This window comes from Heterodontus francisci, chromosome 14, assembly GCF_036365525.1.
Source record: "Heterodontus francisci isolate sHetFra1 chromosome 14, sHetFra1.hap1, whole genome shotgun sequence".
NCBI lineage: Eukaryota > Metazoa > Chordata > Chondrichthyes > Heterodontiformes > Heterodontidae > Heterodontus > Heterodontus francisci.
This window is the reverse complement of record NC_090384.1, coordinates 63,220,135-63,243,464: the sequence shown is the minus strand read 5'-3', so window position 1 is coordinate 63,243,464 and position 23,330 is coordinate 63,220,135. Positions and strand designations below refer to the sequence as shown.

General features: G+C 41.4%; 2 protein-coding genes across 8 annotated transcripts in view; one reads left to right on the top strand and one right to left on the bottom strand.

Annotated features, from left to right (window-relative positions):
• The window catches only part of trim66 (tripartite motif containing 66), a 249,251-nt gene that overhangs the window by 62,202 nt on the left and 163,719 nt on the right, over positions 1-23,330 (top strand). The window lies entirely within an intron of this gene.
• rpl27a (ribosomal protein L27a) overlaps positions 1-23,330 on the bottom strand; it is a 327,304-nt gene that overhangs the window by 152,898 nt on the left and 151,076 nt on the right. Inside the window, exon 1 of one of the 4 annotated variants that reach the window (XM_068046341.1) lies at positions 10,270-10,274. The exons of 2 other annotated variants lie outside the window; for them this stretch is intronic. In XM_068046341.1, the coding sequence (XP_067902442.1) occupies positions 10,270-10,271 (2 nt within the window). In that variant the 5' untranslated portion in view covers positions 10,272-10,274. Of the gene's footprint in view, positions 1-2,136; positions 2,144-10,269; positions 10,275-23,330 lie in introns of those variants that run through there. One more of the 4 variants, XM_068046342.1, reaches the window with a different exon arrangement.

Here is a 23,330-nt window from a genome sequence, read left to right as displayed (position 1 = left end):
ACAAGTTATAAAAGTGGTCCTGAGAGGTGAAAGTAAGGTGTGTTGGGGAACGACAGTAGGCTGGATTTTGAGCTGGAGGTGGAGCTCCCGGCGTCGGGCCGAAAAGGCAGGGGGAACCCTGCCTCTGCCTTTTCGTGACCTCCCCCACCCCAGAGCGATCCTCTGGTCATTTTGAATCAAAGTTTCAGGGGTGGAATCTCTGTCCCTTTAAAGATGGGGATGCTGCCTCCATGAGCTGCCAGCCAAATGGAGGGCTGGTGTCTCAGCAGTGCCATGGGAACGGTGGCCACTGCCAGTACTGCAGAGGCCTTGGACCCAGGCCCAGCTTGGAACCCCAAGGCATCCTCCCCCCGTGGCTGAGGCCCCCCCCCCCCTTCCAGTCTCTGGTAAGATCCCAGTGGTGATGAGAAGAGGCCCTTAATTGCCCATTAATTGGCCACTTAAGGGCCTGTATTGGCCTTTGGGTGGGAAGGCTGTCGTTAGCCTATCCCACCCCTGGGAAGATGGTTGGGCGACGGGCCCGTCACCTCTCTGCCGCCCCCCCCCCCCCCTCCCTCCACCACCCGTTGCAATACTTCATCCCGCTCCCCACCCCCCGGCCTCCTTCCCTACTTCTGGGACTCTCAAAATCCCGTCTGGTGTCTTTTCTGCCCTGAATTCAGTTTTGGATATTCGCAGCTATGTATATTGTAGTTAATAAACAGTGCTAATACTTTTGATGATTATACGGTCACCAATTATTTTACAGTGACACATACACAGTTTTTTTTTTCGTGTGTGTGTTACAGCCATCTGATCAGGGATGTGGGTAGTTCCCTCGGTTCAACTCCCACCTGACAGCAGCAAGTGTTTTTGTTATTGGGGTTTTAATCCCTCAGTTTTATTTGTCAAATAAACAGACAACAACAGGTTTTCTTGTAGGTTTAAAACAGAAGATCAACTATTTATTGAGTAAATATTCTCTCCTGAAATGGTCGCAACCGCACCTGCACACACATACACAGAAGAAGAGATAGATAGAGAGTAATGGGGGTAAAGGTTTGAAGTGAGTTAAGTTTTCAGGATTCACGGTAAACCTGTTGAATCTTCTCGGCGGCCAATTTCTCTTTCAAGTTTCAGTCCTGGGTTGTTCATAGATTTCTATGTTGATTGAAATTTCAGTCTGAAGACAGGGGATTACTTGTTCTCTGCACAAGTTGAAGTGTAGAATTCACAGCAGGGCACCTCCTTGCTGGATTTCTCCCAGCTCTTAACTGGACAGGCTTTGGGGATGTTTGTCCTGATCTTTTTCTCTCTCTCCAGAGAGCTACATTTTAAGCTAAAAGTCTCTCACATCTTCCCTCTGTTGGGACACATAGATCTTCATCCCTGTGGTGACGGACAATGGCCCAGGATGTGGCTAATTCACACCTTCTTTGTTTCAGAAAAGCCCATTCAATTCGAAAATGTCTCTTGATGGGTTCAGGATGGGTATAATTGACACCTCCTTAGCTTTGGAATGTATCCTTCTGTCCTTGCCAGACTGTCAGACCGTTTTGAAAATACAAGGCCAGGCCTTTTGACCATTGGCCATTTTGAAGCATATTATTCACTTTTTTTTAAGAAGAAAATTCAATTTTTATAACTCTTCAGGTTGAGTTCTTGTAAAGTGCAGTGATTGAAAATACATGAGCATACCTTTGTGTCTGTGTGTGTGTTTGTGTGTATGTGTTCTTTGTTGGATGTCTGGGAATAGATATTAGACTAGCTCAGGAAACAGGTTCTAGTATACCCCAACCACTGAATACAGACAAAGGAAGTGCAAATCCTATTTCAAAAAACTATAAAAGAACAGCTGATACTATAATTATGGTCGAATCTGTCAATGCGCACATCACTCTCTGTGGATAATCAGATGATGTGGAGATTTGATGTCAGCTCTGAATTGTACAGACTTTGAACTGGCTTTCTACTTTTTTTTTCTGTATTTTGCCAGGACAGCTTTGTGTTGTGTTGGTGTTGTTTTGCACTGTATAAATTCTTGGCTAGTTTTGTTTTAAAAAATTCTTGACTTATTATTCCTGCCTACAATTATAGGAACGTTGGCTTACTCCTGTTCCTAATCAGCCATTTGAACCTTCTCTGTCAATCAGTTATATCTTGGCTGATCTGTACCTCAGTCCATTGACCCACCTTTGCCCCTTGCCTAACAAATATTTGCCAGTGTCAATCTTTGAAAGCTCCAATTGTTCTAGCATCCACATGAATTTGGGAGAGAGAATTCCAGATTTCCACTACTCTTTGTGTGAAAAAGTTCTGCATAATTTCACTTCTGAGTGGATTAACTCCTAATTTGAAGACTATTTCTCTTTGTTCGTGGTTCCCCAACCAAACAAAATAGTTTCTCTATACCTACCCTTTTGAAACCTTTAACATTTTAAACACCTCAATCAGATCACCCCCTCAATCCTATATACTCAGGGGAATGCAAGCCAAGTTTATGCAACCTGTCTTCATAATGTAACCCTCTAAGCCCCAGCTGCCTAAAACTGAATGTAATACTCCAGGTTGGGTCTGACCAAGGTTCGACACAACTGCAGCATAACTTCCTCTCTTGTAATCCAGCCCCTTTGAGATAACTATTGTAATTATGGATAATGAGGAAGGGGGAATGCAATTTGAAATCGAGAAACACATAGGCAGAGCTTTGAATTACTGTTGGTTTAATGGAAGTTATACGAGACCCTGGTACAAGATTTTTCATTTGTATTGTGGGTCAAAAAGTAATCATATATTTAATGGTTTCTTCTCGAGAATTTGCTTCCCCCCCATGCAGTATGTGAAGCGATTTGTGTAAGGAGGCTATCTTCTTTTGCTGCAATTTGGTCGTGGCACTGACAATTTTGGGTTGAAAATGTTCTATGTGATCTTAGTAACAGTTGCATTGGCAGGGGTATTAGTACTACTATAGCATAGCTTTAACCTCTGGCCTCCTTTTAGCTTCACTGTTAATTTTCATTAATAACAGAATTATCTGCATAAATGGGCCTCAGAAGCTGGGGCATGGTATTTGAAGTACTTGATTGCAGCAGTATTTGACAACCCAGTGTCCTGGATAATATATTAGTACTGAAGGGAAAACGGCCCAGAATTTTCTAAAAATGGATAATGAACTAAAGGATATCAAAGAGGTATTGTCTTCTTGAAAGAGTCTTTAGCAAATCTTCTACCATTTGTTTGAAAATATAAAAAATTGCATTGATGTCCTTCATCACTTCATTTGTACATTGTTATTCTGCAAAAATAATGCCGTTTTGGCAGTGTTGTTAGAATGATATGCCAGATGTTTTTCTCTACTTTTCCACTTGTTGCCTTTTTGAAAGCGATAATTCAAAATTGCACAGATGACCCTCCAACATGTTCCCCAAGAAGCAGGTTTTATCTGTGAGGATGGATAGTGATTATTGAGGAGCGGCTCAGTGGCACAGGTTGAGCTCAATGGTGTGTTTTCAACAATAACTTGCATTTATATTGCACTTCTATTGTAGAAAAATATCCCTAGGTGCTTCATAGATGTGTAATTCGTCAAAATGGATACCGAGACAATGAAGGAGATACGAGTCGGTCTCGGGCTGATAGCACAGTGGAGTTTCTTTTTTATTCGTTCTTAGGATGTAGGCATCACTGGCAAGACCAGCATTTATTGTCCATCCATAATTACCTTTGAGAAGGTGGAGTGGAGCTCTGCCGACTTCTTGAACCGTTGCAGACCGTGTGGTGTAGGTACACCCACAGTGGTGTTAAGGAGGGAGTTCACTGGGTCAAAATCCTGGAAGATGAAGCAATGGAGATGTAGTTCCAAATCAGGATAGTGTGTGGCATGGAAAGGAGCTTGCAGGTGTTGGTGTTCCCATGCATCTTCTGCTCTTGTCCTTCCAGGTGGTGGAGGTCACGGGAGTAAAAGGTGCAGTCGAAGGAGCCTTGGTGAGTTGCTGCAGTGCATCTTGTGCACACAGATGGTACACACTGCTGCCGTTGTGCACTGGTGATGGAGGGAGTGAATGTTTAAGGTGGTGAATGGGGTGCTGATCAAGTGGGCTGCTTTGTCTCAGATGGTGTGGAGTTTCTTGAGTGTTGTTGGAGTCACATTCATCCAGACAAGTGGAGAGCATTCTGTCATACTGCTGACTTGTGCCTTGTAGATGGTGGATGGCTTTGGGGAGTCTGATGTGAGTTGCATGCTGCAGAATTCCTAGACTCTGACCTGCTCATGTCGCCACAGTATTTACATGGCGGGTCCAGTTCAGTTTCTGTTCAATGGTAACCCCCAGGATGTTGATGATAATGGGAGATTCAGTGATGGTAATGGTGTTGAACGTCATGGGGCGATGTTTAGATTCTCTCTTGTTGGAGACAGTCAGTGCCTGGCACTTGTGTGACGTGAATGTCACTTGCCACTTATCAGCCCAAGCCTGAATGATGTCCAGGTCATTCTGCATGCAGGCATGGACTGCTTCATTATCCGAGGAGTGTGAAAAGTACTGAACACTGTGCAATTATCAGTGAATATCCCCGCTTCTGATGTTATGTTTGAGGGAATGTCATTGATGAAGCAACTGAAGATGGTTGGGCCGAGGACACTACCCTGAGGAACTCCTGCAGTGATGTCAGGGGTTGAGATGATTGACCTCCAACAACCACAATCATTTAGCAAACATAAAACCACTATTTAAGAAGGATGAAGAGAGAAAATGGGAACTACAGGCCAGTTATCCTAAAATCTGTAGCAGGAGAAATGCTAGAATCTATTATGAGGGACGTGGTAACGGAGCACTTATTAAATGATGATATGATTAAGCAGAGTCAACAAGATTTATGAAAGGAAATCATGTTTGACAAATCAGTTGGAGCTTTTATATGGACATAAATAGTAAGATGGATAAGGGGGAGCTCGTGGATGTACTGTGTGAATTTTCAAAAAACATTGGATAAAGTGACCCACAAAAGCCCAGATCCCATCAGCACTTTCTCAACCTGCCCTGCCACCTTTAGTGATCTGTGCACATATACTCCTAGGTCTCTGTTCCTGCAATTCCTTTCGAAAATAAAGGATACAATTCTTTTGACCCTCCTTGTTCTTCCTGCCAGAATGTATCACTTCATATGTCTCTGCACTAAATTTCATCTGCTGCGTGTCTGCCCATTCTACCAGCCTTTCTATGTCCTCTTGAAGTCCATCACTATCGTTCTCACAGTTCACAATACTTGCAAGTTTTGTATCATTGGCAGATTTTGAAATTATGCCCTCAATATCCAAGTCCAGATCATTAATATAGATCAAGAAAAGCACTCTGGGTGTACCTACACCCAAAGGACTACAGCAGTTCAGGAAGGCAGCTCATCACCACCTTCTCAAGGACAATTAGGGATGGGCAATAAATTCTGGCCTCGCCAACGACACCCACATCGCACGAATGAATTAAAAAAAAGTAGTCCTAACACCGACCCCAGGGGAACTCCACTGCATACCTCCTCCAGTCTGAAAAATAACCGTTCTGTAAAGGTTCTGGGTGGTTCTGAACCTTATTTGGGTTCTTGGAATAAGACAAAACAGTTGCAAACAATAGTTTTGATCGAATGAATTGGAGGATTTATTAAGTAACAAAATTATACTTAACAACCAGGCGATAGTTTACAAGTCGCACATGGTCTTTACTTCCCACAGCGCTTGGAAACAGAGCGATGCTTCTTCTGGCCTCTTCTTACTACTTTTTCTTTCCTCTTTTCTTCAATAAATCTGTGTGCCAAAGGCTGCTACATACGGATTTTTAATCCTTTCTTGGAGGTTTACACCCCTAACCGAACAACCCTCCCCAGTTCTTTTGATTGGTCTCAGGTGCAGTGATCACTTTCTTATCAGTTTCTTAAAGTGACAGACACCTAGGGCAGTACTATCCACTACACAACCTCTTTTTTCTCTAGAGATAAGGGACCCCGTGTTTTACAGGAATTGGGATCATGTGGTTTCTAGGAATCCTGCCTTATCACTGAAACTCAAGGATACCACATGATTTCCAAGAATTCTGCCTTATCACTGCAACCTGGGGAGACCACATGATTTCCGAGACTCTGAACTCTGGGGGAATCACATGGTTTCCGGGAAAACGGTGTGCACTTCTTGTGTAGTCTTATAAATGAAATTATTAGGGGCGAATAATGTTTTCAACCATGACAAAAAGTGAGTACATAATGTATAAAAGTATGGTGTATAAAATATGGCAGCAAGGTTTCAAAATACATTTGATTGATACATGTGCATGTAGTACTTTATCAAACACCTTTATCAAAAACCACAGGAGTGGCGCCAGAGGACTGGAGAATTGCAAATGTTGTTGTACCCTTATTCAAAGGAGGGTGTAAGGAGAAGCCCAGCAACTACAGGTCAGTCAGTTTAGCCTCAGTGCTGGAAAGCTTTAATCCAGGACAAAATTAACAGTCACTTGGACAATTGTGGATTAATTAAGGAAAGCCAACTCAGATTAAGGGCAATACATGTTTAATTTGATTGGGTTTTTTTGATGAGGTAATAGGGTTGATGAGGGTAATGCTGTTGAGAATGTGTACTTTGTCTTCCTAAATGTGTTTGATAAAGTGCTACATAAACAAGCTTATCAGAAAAATTAGAGCCCATGGTATAAAAGGGACAGTGACAGCATGGATACCAAGTTGGCAGCGTGACAGGAAACAAGAAAGTAGTGGTGAACTGTAAGAATATGAATGGTCTGCCAATTCATTTATCCATGTATATGTATCAATCAAGTGTACTTTGAAATCTTGCCACATTTTTATACACCATATTTTTATACATTATGTACCCTCTTACTTTTTGTCATGGTTGAAAACATTATTTGCCTCTAATAATTTCATTTCTGAGACAATATAGGAAGTGCAGACCCTTTTCATGGAAATCAGGAGGATTGGAAGATTATGAACAGTGCCTCTGCAATTTCCATCCTTACTTCCATCAGCATTCTCAGATGCACCCCATCTGGTCCTGGTGACTTATCGACTTTTAAGCACAGCGATCCTTTCTAATACCTCCTCTTGATCAATTTTTTGCCCAGCCGGCACCTCAATTATCTCCTCTTTCACTATGACTTTGGCAGCATCTTCTTCCTTGGTAAAGATAGATGCAAAGTACTCACTTAGTACCTCAGCCATGCTCACTGCATTGAAGCAGAAGTCTCCTTTTTGGTCCCTAATTTGTCTCACTCCTTCTATCACCATCCTTTTACTATTTCTATGCCTATAGGATAATTTTGGATTCCCTTTTATGTTAGCTGCCAGTCTCTTCTCATACTTTCACTTTGCTTCTCTTTTTTCACTTCCCCTCTGAATTTTCTATATTCAGCCTGGTTCCCACTTGTCTGATCAACCTGACATCTGTCGTATGCATCCTTTTTTGGCTTCGTCTTTCTCTTTCATCATCCAGGGATATCTGGCTTTGTTTGTACAACTTTTCCCAACTTGGGACTGTGCCTCGACTGTATCCGAACTAACCCCTCTTTTAAATTTAGCCTATTGTTCCTCTGCATCCTAGAGTCTTAAAAGAAGTGGTTGCAGAGGTGGTGGATGCATTGGTTGTCATCTTTCAAAATTCCCTAGATTCTGGAATGGTCTTAGCAGATTGAAAAATTGCAAATATAACACCTCTATTCAAGAAAGGATGAGACAGAAAGCAGGAAACTATAGGCCAGTTAGCCTAACATCTGTCATTGGGACAATGCTAGAATCCATTATTAAGGATGTAGTAGCAGGCGATTTAGAAAATTACAATTCAATCAGGCAGAGTCAACATGACTTTATGAAAGGGAAATTGTGTTTGACAAATTTATTAGAGTTCTTTGAGGATGCAACAAGCAGGGTGGATAAAGCGGAACCAGTAGATGTAGTGTATTTGGATTTCCAAAAGGAATTCGATAAGGTGGCATATAAAAGGTTACTACACAAGATAAGAGCTCATGATGTTGGGGGTAATGTATTAGCATGAATGGAGGATTGGCTAACTACCAGGAAACAGAGTTGGGATAAGTGGGGCATTTTTCAGGTTGGTAAACTGTAACTAGTGGAGTGCCACAAGGATTAGTGCTGGGGCCTGAACTATTTACAATCTATATTACTGACTTGGTTGAAGGGACCGAGTGTATTGTAGCTAAATTTGTGGATGATACAAAGATAGGTAGGAAAGCAAGTTGTGAGGAGGACACAAAGTGTCTCCAAAGGTTAAGATAGGTTAAGTGAGTGGGCAGAAATTTGGCAGATGGAGTATAATGCGGGAAAATGTTAGGTGGTCTACTTTGGCCAGAAGAATAAGAAAACATAATATTATTGACAGAAAGAGACAGAATGCTGCGGTATAGTGGGTGTCCTTGTAAATGAATCACATAAAGTTAGCATGCAGGTATAGCAAGTAATTAGGCAGGCAAATGGAATGTTGAACTTTAATGGAAGGCGAAAGTATAAAAGTAGGGAAGTCTTGCTACAGCTCTATAGGGCATTGATCAAACCTAGAGTACTGTGTGCAGTTTCTTAAGGAGGGATATACTTGCATTGGAAGCAGTTCAGAGAGGATTCTCTAGGATGATTCCTGGGATCAAGGGGTTGTCTTATGAGGAAAGGTTGAGTAGGTTGGGCCTATACTAATTGGAGTTTAGAAGAATGAGAGTTGATCATATTGAAACATATGAGGGGATTTGCCAGGGTAGATGCTGAGAGGATGTTTGCCCTTGTGGGGGTATCTAGAACTGGGGGCTGAGTTTAAAAATAAGGGCATCCCATTTAAGATGGAGATGAGGAGTAATTTCGTCTCTGAGTTATTAATCTTTGGAATTCTCTTCCTTAGAGAGCAGTGGAGGCTGGGTCATTGAGCATATTCAAGGCTGAGCTAGACAGATTTTTGATCTACAAGGGAGTCAAGGGTTATGGGGGTGAGCGGCAAGCAGGAAAGTGGAATTAAGGCCATAGTCAGATCAGCCATGATCTTATTGAATGGCGGAGCAGGCTTCAGGGGCTGAATGGCTTACTCCTGCTTACATTTCATATGAGCTTAACAGTTTTGCCCGCCATTCTTTGATTACAATTTACCTGGGCCAGATCCATTCTCACCCTATTGAAATTGGCCTTCCTACAATTAATTATTTTTACTCTGGATTGTTCCTTGTCCTTTTCCATAGCTAACCTAAACCTTCTGATACTATAATAAAAGCAAACTACCACAGATGCTGGAAATCTGAAATAAAAACAGGAAGTGCTGGAAATACACAGCAGGTCTGGCAGCATCTGTGGAGAGAGAAACAGAGTTAACATTTAAGGTCTGTGACCTTTCGTCAGAACTGTTCTCAGGCTGTTCACCCTTCCCTCTCAGACTGCTCTGCAGCCTCTCAGTGACATCCTTGACCCTGGCACCAGGGAGGCAACATACCATCCTGGATTCACATCTTCACTCAAAGGGTTATGAATCTTCGGAATTCACTACCCCAGAGAGCTGTGGATGCACAGTCACTGAGTATATTCAGCACAAAGGTCAATAGGTTTTTGGTACTAAGGGAATTGAAGGATAGGGGGATACTGCAGGAGGTGGAGCTGAGGTAGAAGATCAGCAATAATATTGAATGGCGAAGCAAATGTGAATGGCCAAATGGCCTCCGCCTGCTCTAAGTTCTTATGTACTTAAATAGTCACATGCACACAGATGTATGCACAGATTTGATAGCCAACTAGCCAGCCTGTTTGCTTGTCAGCTTCTCATTATCGGATAACTTTTCTTGTTGCAAACCAAAACTTTAAAATAATATCCCCTACATAGTGAATAGAAAACAAAATCCCTTGCAAATTGGATAGAAACCTGTAGTTTCTTGATTTTGCTGTCAAAGTGTGTAGTTCCTGATGTGCAATATTGCAGGTGCTGGCTTCAACCAGAATCAAAAGTTACAGTTTCCTTTACTATCGTACATTGCTAATTCCATCTGCTAATTTTAAATGTCAATTTACTTGGAAAATCCAACTATTGTGGTTCACTGCATCTGTTGGTGCTTTCCAAGAATTGCCTTTCTTTCAGGACATACATAAAATTGGCCTGTAACTTTGTGCTTGTTCAAAGATCTCTCATTCTTTGTTTAACCTTCAGTGTAATAACATCACTTCAGTGATGGACTTCAATAGTACCTCCATAAAAGGCAAAGTTGCTTGCATTTAGGAACTTTGGATACCCAAAGTATCACCTCTGACCAGATCTTGGCTGGAGCATTTTGGCCATAGAACGGGTAGCTTATTTACTCATGTACATATTTTAATAGTTAATGATGTAGATACCAAGGGGGGTTGGAGACGAAGACTTCAGAGAAAAGCTGATCAAGACAACAAGAAGCTGCAGAAATCACTGGCTGAGTTGCGCAATTTCTGGTGCTCCCCAGACTTGAAAAATTGAGGACAGAGGTGCTTTTAGGCAAAGGCATGTTGCATTTGGTCCAAACATCACTGAAGTTAATCTACAGCAGCAATTGGTGTGCATTTAAGATTGAGTTTCACTATTCAGCAAAGCTGAATAGGACAAACTGAGGGATTGGAGAGGTGCCGCTGACCAATCATCCTCAAGAGCTGGGAAAAAGGCAAACTCAACTTGTACCTCACAAACTGAATTTAAAAGGTGCTGTATCCTGCAAGCATGTGTTCACTCCCCAGGGGAATGCAGGTGTTTGGGAAGTAGGTCTGCAACACCCCTGGTGCAGAATAAATGTTTTGTGTCTTACCTGCTGAAGGGAGAGATATGGAATGCCACGTGGTAAACCACCTGACTAGGGACAGAACAAGCGAAGGGGACTGCCTCAGCTAGCTGCAGATGGATAGGCAAAGGCTGTGGTTGAACCTAAAAGCAGCACCCAGCTGTTATCCTGAGACAAAGTTAGGGGTATGCGTAGGTGCAGCAGCAGGGGCCTCACAGGCAATTTGGGGTCCACCAGGCAGTCACTATGCTAGCTGGTCAAATGGATTTATCTACACTATGGTAAAACTCTCTCAAATATATAAACGATATTGTGGTCAGTCATATTGGTTATACGTGGTAAAGCATTCAAGGTTCAATAACCATATATGAGGCAAAATACTTACAAAGTCTCTACTGTTCTCTCATTCTCAAATAGAAGATAGCCCCTTCATCTCTTGAATAATCCCAACCCTTTAACTGTCCTTTTACATTGATGAGTTTCTTTTTCCTCTTGTTGGCAGCTAGACATTTTTCACTCTTCCTTTCACAGCTAAATATGGAAACAGTTGGTTATTCTTCACATATATTCGAAATTGCTGCTTGTAACTGTATATTTTTTCCTGGGAAAGACAAAAAAATGAATATCATTTGGGTAAAAAAAAAGGAACATGGATCCCTTGGATAGAGATTTCAGTGAAAACATTAAATTCCTGGTAATTTGAACCTTCTTCATGAAAAGATAACAATAAAAAATTAGCACACAGTGCATTCAATTTCTATATCACAAGTTCCCTGGTAGCTTCAGTCAATAAATGATCCCAAAAATTCTCATCTATTCAATGCAATATGACAATTTTGTTTACTTATGCCCTTTTTGAACTGTGCAGTGTTCTACAAGCTTCTAATATCCCTAAAACCCAGTCCTTGCTGAGGTCACCTTGACCTGAAATTCAGAATTCAAGATGTATTGTCTAATATCTGTATATTATTGTCTGCATTCTTCACTGACTCTATGGCAATATGAAAATAGTGCTTTTACTTAAACTCTACTTTTATTCTTTCAAATGCCATGAACATCTAAGCTGTATAAAATAATTCTAAAATTGCAAGATATTATTGAAGAGATATGCCTGGAGCCATATGCAAATAAATGAATTGTCAGAGCATTTTTCTTAATTGACTCAAGTCCAAGCTCCGTGTATGGAAACATGTGGCCTTGTACATGTGAGAAATGCTGCTTATTGTGTCTAATAGTTTTCATAATGAGCAACTGTTGAATGAGATCAGTGCTGATGTGCAAATATTTCAAAGTTAGTTCCGGGAATGTGTAAACATCAATATAGTGCAACCCAAATCTGGTCCCACTCAAGCAAAGAATGCGGGCTAGATTTTAGAAATGTACATCTCTACAATCCGTACATATGTGGGAATCGGGTGTGGGTTGTAAAGGCATAATCACACAATGTGTTTGAACAGAGAAATTGGGCATCAGCAAAGGAAATTTAGGGGTTTCTGCCTTGTAAGGAGGACTATTATTGAAAAGTTCTTTGTGATCTGTGATCCTAATATGTTACCTACCACAGAGATTATTAAGCAACCCTAATATCTGTTACCCAGAACAAATAACATTGAGAATGTCAATTTGGCACAAATTGTTCTCAGAATAAAAATTAATCAATTTGGATCACTATTCAGTTACACCATTTTAAGCATAATCTGCTTTTAGTTTTTTTTTTAAATTCTGTCTGTTTGCAGATGTTAAGCCTTTGGGATCAGAGAAAATCAAGGCTCCAAATCTATGTTTATTTAAGCTTGAACAGGGCCACGTGGTAGAAATGAGCCAAAAACCAAGGTTTACAGATTTGGATAGATGTTTTTTCCTCTGTGCAATGGAAATTTGGAGTTCAGTCAAGTTTTTACCTTGCTATTAAGCTTGAGGAGTGAATAGTGAGTGATGTAATGGTTTGGTCTTTGTCTGAATTTGGCTTTGGTTTTGATTTGATGACAGACTGTCATTCTTGAGGCCAATGTGTGCACCATGGAATTGTTCCTACAGCTGCCAAGTTTGGTAATTTTTAGATATGTCATCATTTATGACTTGTAAATCAAAAATTGTCATTGTAACTGTTTCGCCTGTAACTGTTTTATTTTCAAAACAGCAGACGAGTTTGCATGGAGTTTGTCATGTTTTAGGGTTTTGAACTGAGGTCCTGTAAACACATGTGTCTGGTAATTTAATCTATATTGCCACTCCATGGAAACTAAATTCAGTGATGAGCTATTTATTTATCAATTTTGAGACTTAGAATAGTATTTCAGACATTAAAATAATTTTGAATCTAGTCTCTTTTATTTTCTATAAACTTCTCAGTGATTCCTTCCTGCAAATAAGATTGTTGGGAATATTGCATATCTGAGCCTCAACGGCCTAATAACCAACAGTATAATTAAGCTTTACCTTGTCACAGTCATAGATCTATTTGTAATTGATTGCTGTATATTCTCTTCCTTTATCAACATCATAACATCACTGATGCACAATATGTGCATATTGTATTTCAATATTGTCTCAGGAGATGGGAGAATTGTGAGAATCCCAATGTGAATGTTAGGGGTATGTGACAATGACTAACTATAAAGTTTATGAAAATTGGGCCTAACACTCTGAATAGCGAGAGCCATGCCCAACTCCAGGAAAAATACATTTATTTCTCTCTTTTTGAGACCTGGAATGTTACAGTCAGTAAAACAATGAATATGAGATTGCAATTTATTTTATTGAGAAGACTAAATTACATGTTTTATTGTTCTCTATACTATTCACTGAAACTTCATTATTTCAAACTTGTACAGTTCAGAAACTGAGTTATCAGCAGTCTCATCCAATTAGGGTTTGTACTACTCCACTAAGTGCATGATGAAACTTCAGCTTTAACTTGGGTAACTGTTCGAGTGAGACCTTGCATTAGCAGAATTTATCATAAGGTTCAATTGCACTCCATTTAGCTATTAAATTTTGCAGAAAATAATCCGATTTTTAATAATACAAGTGCATTTTGAAAGTCACAAAGACCGTATATACTATTTCTTTCCTTAATCATTGTACTCAAAGTTTGGCAAGGCCAAGTCTGACCAATGACCTTGTTGAATTATTTCAGTTACTATTGCACTTTCCGAGGCAAAAGTTTACAATGACAAAATTTGCATAGGTGCATTAAACTAAAACTGAGAGTGGTAAATCTGAAGGACTCTTGATCAGCAATCTCTGTAAATAGCTAGGCAATACAGATGCAGCTTCCCTATTATAATGGCAGGTAAAGTAGATGAGTGTTCTCTTCTACCATGAGGGTACATGTAGACATTTCCCCCGCCCAGTCATCCTACACAAAATTATGAAAGATAGTGAATGAATTTTATATAGTGCATTTCATGACCTTAGGATTTCCTAAAGCTCTTTACAGCCAATGTAGTACTTTTTAAAGTCGTTGTAATGTAGGAAACAAGGCAACAGGCTACAATGAGATAATGACTAAAGATGAGCAAAGATCATCGACCTGAAACATGAACTGTCTTTCTCTCTTCACAGATGCTACCTGACCTACCGAGTATTTCCAGCATTTTCTGTTTTTATTTTAGATCAAATAATCTGTCTTAATGATTTAGTCAAGGGAAACTTAGATTCATGCTCAACCTCTAGACTGATGTGTCTTGATTCTAGCCTCCAAAGACCATCTGCTGTTGTTGCACTGCTGATATCCCTTTCCCATACCAACTGTCTTCCTGGCCTCACTGAGTTACTGCTGCTAGCCATGTTTGAAATTATGGAAAATGTTGTGTTATTATCCTTTGCCCACTGGAACTGGATTGGGACTGATCAAACTCATTCCACAAACAACTCTTGATGGAATGAAATCTCCTCTCTGATTCACTGAGGTCCAGAGGGGAAAGAACAGTGTGCTAAATTACTGTACCATCCAGTTCCATCAAACAGCTACATTTTAAAATTCATAGTCAAAGGAAGCAAATGATTTGCAAGTCGTCTCATTTGCACACAGGTTACTTGCTAAATTCATCTATCACTGTATGAGTATTTTTCAGTGACGTGAAACTTTTGATGTATAAACATTTTCTACATTGTATACAATATTGCTCCTTCAGTGCAGAAACACAGCTGTGCTACAGTGATCAGCGCATGCAAATGTTAAATTTAATGCTTCGGTGACCCTGTTTATTTTAAGGTCCAATGCCGTTAAAAATATTTTGAAAAATGTATCTGCATGAAAGACTGTTAGAGTTAGACCTGTAGTAGCTTTCCCTCATATTAACTGCTATATTTGAAAATTCAACTTCATGGTACTCTTAAAACTTGTTCAGTTTCTAACGACTGCATTTATGCTTTTTTCTTCATCAAGGGAATTTCAAATTGGTGTAGCATGTTATCAACAAAATTCATGTGAAATAGGTACAATTCAGATATGAGATGGTTTTAAACTTTGTCAAGTGTTGGCCTGGCATCACATAACATGCTCCCTGTGGACTTCAAGGAAAACAAACATATTATATAAACAAGCAATGCACAGTAATACTTGCACTATGCATAGATAGTATTGCAAAATCTGGTGCACCCATTCTATGAAATTTCATCACATTTCTGTACCTTGGCAGGTTTGAAAAGCTGCCTGTCCACTTGTGTCGCCAGAGCAAAGAAGTGATAGATGTTGCTAATACTTTAGGATTTCTTTTCATCAGGCTAGTGTTAGTTCTGAATGTCAGATGAAATCGGGGAGGGCCGCATAAGTGGGGAGAAAAGAGATAAGTCATGGAAACAGAAAGCAGAAAACCAGGAGAAACCTACATGGAAAGAAACTGAAGTAGAGGCGATACAAAGAAGAAATGGCTAAAGCTGCAGGGAAATAAATGACAGACACTTGAGAGGAGAGGGAAAAGAAACCCTCGCAGAGCATCACTGCAGATAATTAGCACTCTACATTTTCTTGTCCTGCACTATTTTTGGTGTTGCATGAGCATTTTTGTTTTCATTTTGGGAGAGGAGAAAATGTATTTCTGCTCAGAACAATGAATATTGTTAATGCTCGAGAATGGACCACTTTTTTCATTTTAGAAACTGTGAGCCTGACCTGGAGTTGCTTCATGTTGAGTAAAGCTTTCTTTTCTGTTTCAACAACCAGGCTCAAATTTACCCTCTGAAGAGCACTCCTTACTATACCATACAAATATACAGCACAGAAATGTGACCTTTTCCTTTATTGCCCACCCCTCCCTCCACCTCCGCCCATCCGCCACCACCAACAGAAGCATTATTGCTGTCCCTCTGAACGACAATGCTACCAGTTTAGTATCAAATGTTACATTTGTAGTGCATATTTGTGACCACTCAGTTAAAGTTGCTCAAAATCTGTTTGGATAAAATAGCTCCGCAGCTAGAAGAAATAGAGTTTTTCATCCCACCAGTCAGAACTGATTGAAACCTAGGTTCTCCAAGTGAAAGAATTGTCTACCAACCCAGTTTCCCATCCAATATCCAGCAAGATCTTGAAAACGTAACAAGACAGTATTCAAAAAGCTGCACTGAGTGGATGTAAACGTAGGCACAAGAGTATTCTCTTTATATTGCAACATATGAAGCAATATAGCGAGATTTATACGCCACAAATTAGATAAGACTATAAATAATAGGAACCTCAGGAACCTGAAGTTCCTGTTAGTTGATTCACTGTAAAATACTGATTTTTCTGATTAGCAGACTCCGAATTATCACTTAGACACTGATTTGTGGTCCAATGCTTCATTTGAATTCAGCCAAACCTCAAGTTTGATATCAGCTGTGTTTGTTTTTACTTTGTGGAAATAACCTACATGGACAAGGCTCTTTCTCTTTCCTGCATCCCCCCAAGAAAATTACAAGTGAAATTCTCAATCTAGAAAATGAATTACTATATTTTAAAAGAGAAAGCAGCTGTAAATGCTAGTAATGATGGGTCATTAACCACTGATACTTTCTCTGCTTGTATATCTGAGTTTTTAACTATCTCCACAGCTTGGCATTGCTGTTTCCCAGACTTGGTACATGAGAACAGAACATAAGAAATACGAGGAAGAGTAGGCCATTTGCCCTCTCGAGCCTGCTCTGCCATTTAATAACTGATCTGATAGTGGCTTTAACTCCACTTTGCTGTCTGCCTTCATAATCCTTGACTCCCTTTTGGATCAAAAATCTGTCTAGCTCAGGCCTCAATATATTCAATCACTGCTCTCTGGGGTAGAGAGTTCCAAAGATTAACAACCCTCTGAGAGAAGAAATTCCTCCTCATCGCCATCTCAAAATTGAGACCCCTTATTTTGAAACAGTGCCCTCTAGTTTAGATTCCCCCGCAAGGGGAAATATCCTCTCACCATCTACCCTGTCAAGCCCCCTCAGAGTATTATATGTTTCAATAAGATCACCTCTCATTCTTCTAAACTCCAATCAATATAGACCCGACCTGCTCAACCTTTCATCGTAAGACAACCCCTTCATCCCAGAAATCAGCCTGCTGAAACTTCTGTGAGCTGTTTCCAATGTAATTATATCTCTCTTTAAGGAGACCAAAACTGTACTCAGTACTCTGGGCGTGGTCTCACTAATGCCCTGTACAATTGTAGCAAGACTTCCCCACTTTTATACTCCATCATCCTTGCAATAAAGGTCAACATTCTATTTGCCTGCCTAATTAATTGCTGTAACTACATGCTAACTTTTTATGATTTATTTACAAGGACATCCAGATGCCTCTGTACTGCAGTATTCTGCAGTCTCTCTCCATTTAAGTAATATTCTGCTTTTCTATTCTTCCCGCCAAATGGACCACTTCACGTTTTGCCACATTATACTCCATGTGGCAAATTTTTGTCCACTCCCTTAACCTATCTTATACCTGATTGAGGTATACAAAATTATGAGGGGCATAGATAGGGTAAGTAGGAAGAAACTTTTTCCCTTGGCAGAGGTGTCAATAACCAGGAGGCACAGATTTAAGGTAAGGGGCAGGAGGTTTAGAGGGGATTTGAGGAAATGCTTTTTCACCCAGAGGGTTGTTGGAATCTGGAACACACTGCCTAAAGGGGTGGTAGAGGCAGGAACCCTCACAACATTTAAGAAGTATTTAGATGAGCACTAGAAATGCCATAGCATACAAGGCTACGGGCCAAGTGCTGGAAAATGGGATTAGAATAGATAGGTGTTTAATGGCCGGCATGGACACAATGGGCTGAAGGGCCTGTTTCTGTGCTGTATGCCTCTATGATTCTATCTATATCTCTTTGGAAGCATTTTGTAACCTCCTCACAACTTGCCTTCCTACCTATCTTTGTATCATTCACAAATTTGGCTACAATACACTCAGTCCCTTCATCCAAGTCATTAATATAGATTGTAAATAGTTGAGGCCCCAGCACTGATGGCACTCCACTAGTTACAGTTTGCCAACCTGAAAAATGCCCCACTTATCCTGACTCTCTCTTTCCTGTTAGTTAGCCAATCCGCCATCCATGCTAATGTATTACCCCCAACACCATGAGCTCTTATCTTGTGGAGTAACCTTTTATTTGCCACCTTATTGAATGTCTTTTGGAAATACAAATACACTACACCTACTGGTTCCCCTTTATCTACCCTGCTTGTTACATCCTCAAAGAACTCTAATAAATTTGTCCAACACAATTTCCCTTTCATAAAGCCATGTTGACTCTGCCTGATTGAATTGTAATTTTCTAAATCTCCTGCTACTACATCCTCAATAATGGATTCTAGCATTTTCCCAATCATAGAGAGGGAAGAAAAGACAAAATTCAATGTGCTGCCATGGATAATGTAGATATAATTAATCAAATTATTTGCCATGAAGTGACGCTGAATTAGATGATAGACTCAGAAATAATAAACCAAATGGGAGAGTTGAAGTTCGAAGAAACTTATTCTCCACCCTCCAACCCATAAGTAGTGGAAGATGTAGAAACAAACTCCCAGCAAAAGCAGTGAAGCTGCAAAAAAAGAGTCTGATACATGACTGGAACTGAGATTGACTGTTATAAGGATAAGTATAGATTGCATTGACATGGTGGTTCTTATGTTGTTGTGGTTGGATTGAGGATTGAGGGTGCTCCATCAGGAGGTTCAATATTAAGGAAATGCAAGGATAGACAAAATTTCTGGATTTTACATTATCTCAGCAACAGCAACAATCTAGGCATCTATGTTGAATTTCCAGTTGACTGCTTTAATATTTGTGAAAACCCCATTACAGTTCAAATCTTTCTATTTTTGTCTCTCTGCCTAGCCTAATGGTTTTTTCGTGTTTATGGATAGAATACAGTTTTCATAAGCAGAATTATGAACCAAAACTGGTCTTTTATTCTTCCTTAATAATGGATTATGGTTTAGCATAAAACTTGACCTTACTCATGGTAAACCACTCCATGGAGAATCCATTGAATACTCACCATGTTCTCCAGTCACCTCAGGTGTATAAGTGCCACATTGATTATTGCATACACTCCATGCTTGAATTTATTTGCAGGTAAAGTGATTTACAGAAGCAGAGAGAAGAACCAAGTACTATTCAGTACAGTTCCTCACAAAAGAAATTGAATCGTTGGCTGTCCCTCGATTTGAGGAAGCCGTCTCCTGGTCCTGAATTTCTGCCATGGGTCTTCACATGACTGTTTTCGACGCAGATCTTTGGGCAGATGGGGCAGGATGTCCCATGAGGTCATGGGATCTGGAGTGCAAGATTTGCTTCCTTTTCTTTCCTTCTCTGCCGCGGCTCATCATTAATGTGTTGGGACTTGAAGAATTGTACAGCTTGATGGACAGGTTGTCGCCATTCTGAGCGATTGGTAGCAAGCTCCTCCCACCCATTAAAGTCAATGCAGCTGGGCTACGAGGAGAGCTTCAGAGTTTCTTTGAAGTTTTTTTTGTACTCCCCTGGAACGTTGGCCATTTGAGAGTTGTAGGAAGAAGACTTGGCTGGTGAGACAATTTTCAGCCATGTGGACACATTGGCTAACCCATCGGAGTTGATTTTGCAGGAGTTTTACCTGAAGCTTGTGGATCTGGCTTCAAGAAGGACACCAGCTTTTGTACGATGATCCTCCCATTGAATCCGGAGGATGCAGTGAAGGCATTGAAGATGGAATTTCTCTAGTCTCTTATGCGTCACTGATATACAGTCCAAGTCGCGCTGCAATACAGGAGTGTGGTGACGACAACTACTCTGTACGTTAAGACTTCTGTTGATTTGTGGAGGCCTTTGTTGTCAAATACTCATTGCAGTAATTTGTTGAAGGCTGAACTGGCACAGCTGATCTAGTGCTAGATCCCCTCCTCAATGGTGGCCTTTTGAGAGAGAGAACTGTCAAGCTATGAGAAGTGCTCAACATACTCCAGAGTCTCTCCTTCAACGTATATGGGAGGTGGAATATTTGGCTGACCAGGTGTGGGTTGATATGTTTTGTTTTGGCAACATTCAAGGACATGCCGAGTCTCTTGTATTCATAATTGGAGAGGTTGAGAGTGGCTTTCAAATCTGGTGCAGAGTGGGCAATGACACTGCAGTCATCTGCAAACTGTAGCTCATGTATATCTATGATGGTCAGTTTAGTTTTGGCACAGAGGCGACCGAGGTTAAAAAGCTTTCCGACCTTGACAGTATTTAATACTGACACCAGGGGGCAGTTGATCTTTGAGGTGAATAGCCACCGTCCGGTAGATTGTAAATAGTACGGGGGCTATCGCACAGCTTTGCTTGACCCCAGTCTGGATTTTGAAGGCGTCTGTTTCAGATCTCCCACTCAAGCCAGTTGCAGTCATGTCATCATAAAGCAATTTCAGGATTGTGACGAAGTTTCTTGGACATCCAGATCATTGGAGCACAATCCACAGAGCCCTGAGTCAAATGCTTTGGTCAGGTTGATGAATGTAGTGAAGAGTTCCTGATGTTGTTTTCAACATTTTTCTTGGATTTGTGTGGCAACAGAGATCATGGGCAGGATTTTGTTCTGCCCTTGGAGATAGGCAGGGAGGGGGCAAACAAAATGCCAGGGGGTGCTGTTCCCAATGTTGCCCAGGCCGCCTACCATTTTGTCCGGGGCAGGGAAGGCCGAGGATGCCCTTCCCACCCCAGGCCAATTGCAGCCCTTAAGTGGCCAATTAATGTCCACTGAAGGACCTCTTCCCACCTCCACTTCAATTTTATTGAATGCGGAGGGACCTGCCGCCACAGGGAAACGCTGCTAGGTAAAGCCTATCAGCCTCCTAGTGGGGTCGGGGTCCTCCTTTGGGGGCAATCCAGATGGTGATGGCCACATGCCCCAGGAAGATCCCCCACCCTCACTAAGCCCCCACCTCCAACCCGTCGCCAGGGCCTGCATGAATGTCCCCGGTGACCCTGGCCCCACTTATCTCTCCCAGGGTCTTCACCAGGGCCTCCTGCAGTAATGGCCGTGGCCACCACTCTCTTTGGCTTTGGTACTGCAGAGCTGCTGACCTTCCGATTGTCTGGCAGCTCTGGAGGCAGGAGTTTGTCCCTTAAAGCGACAGTGTCCCTGACACTGGGCAGTTAATTGGCTGCCCACCATTAAATAGCAACAGGGATCCAATGGAGGACTGAGGCAGGATCTCCCCCCGCCTTCTGGCCCTCCGCCCGGACTCACATTGCAGGAATAAATTCCGGCCCATATCTAAGAGGATTTCCTCAACCACAGGAATTATATAATTCAGGAGAATGCGTGTCAGGATTTTCTCTGCTATGGACAAGAGGGAAATACCATGATAATTTCCACAACATGATTTATCTCCCTTCTTGAAGATAGGTGCTATTGTCACATTCCTGAAGTCGGGAAATTTTCTTTCCTCCAAAATCCATAGGATGAGTGCATGGAGTCTTGATGTGAGCAAAAGTTCACCAGCTTTGAAGACCTCAGCTGGAATACCATCAGGGCCGCAGGCTTTGTTGTTTTTCATCTGATTGCTTGTTGCAGCTCTCCCATCGATGGTGATTCACCCATAGATTCTACCAGAGGGTACTGGGGGTGGTCTGGAGGGTATCAGCTGCTGCTGTGAATTCATGGTTGAGGAGTTGTTCAAAATGTTCTTTCCAGCTTTATGGATGGCATTGTCATCTTTAAGAAGAGAAATGCCATCCTGTGAACGAAGTGGGTTTTGTTCACTTGACTTCAAGAGATATAGATGGTCCTAGTGGCTTCAATAAAGCTTCACATGACATGATGATCAGCACACTGTTCGATCTCTCGGGCTTTCTCTTCCCACCATATGTTCTTTATTGTCCAGATTTGTCTTTGGGCTGTTGGTATGCTGTCTCCTTGAGTTGCAATCCTGAATTGTTCTGCCAGGCAATCAAGGCTGCTCGTTTTTGTTGTAAGAGGTCACATAATTCAGCATCATTTTCGTCAAGCCAGCCTTGGTGACGGAGATGTCCAAACCCAATGGTCTGGGCACAAGAGTATGGTATAGCTGACTTTATTTGATTCCCTGTTGTCGAATTGAGTTGGATATGTGAAGTTTTGCTAGATAAGCAAACATAAGCTACACTTTGAATTGCTCTTTTCGGCTGAACTTTTTAGGGCGGAGACATTGATCATCTTCCTCTTTGACTTTTGGCCCTTGTAATGTCTTGGTACTAGATGATGTTCCTCATGGAATGAACAAGTCAGTGATCTGTCCAGCAGGCACGATTCCCCCATATGGATTGAGTGATTCAGACATCACAGAGATCTTTGACCCGAACAATGACATAATCCAGGTGGTGCCAGTGCTTTGGTCTAGGATCCCTCCATGTGGTTTTATATTTGTCCTACTGGCGGAAGAGGGTGTTTGTTATAATGAGGCCATGCTGAGCGCACATTGTCAGCAGGAGGATGCCATTTGCATTGGCTTTTCCTGCCCCATTTTTTCCAGTGGTTCCTCTCCAGACTTCGGGGCAATGGCCAACCCTGAAGGATGATTCTTTTCTTCTTTTGGGAAGTCAGTGGGGACTTCAAGCTCAGAGTAGAACGTTTCAGTAACGTCTTCATCAGAGTCAAGGGACAGGGTATAAGTGCTGATGTTGGTAGCATATTGGTATGGTGAAGCTGTAAGTAAGTGTAGTGCTATGAGTCTTTCTTTTATGCAGTTGGGAGTTCTGGAAGTGCATCCAAAATTCTTTTCCAGATAACCGATCCAACTCTGTGGACACGCAGGTAACTGTCAGCCTTTACTTTCCAGTAGAAGGTGTATCCCCCCCCCCTGGCTTGTTCCTTCAGTTCCCCTTCCCCAGGAAGGCGGGTCTCACTGAGGGCAGCAATGTTAATTTAGAGTCTCGATAGTTCACGTAATACGATTGCAGTTCTTCTTTCTGGACGGTCGCTCTTGAGGTAGAACACTCATGGACAAACATTCCAAGTTGCAAAATTGTGTTTTCATTCTTCGATCGCAAAATTGGTGATCCCACTGGGTGCGGTTCAAAGCCAAGAGATAGTGGAACAGCCTATTTTTAGGGCAACTTTTCTAGCCCCTTCCCATTGGGGTGAGCAG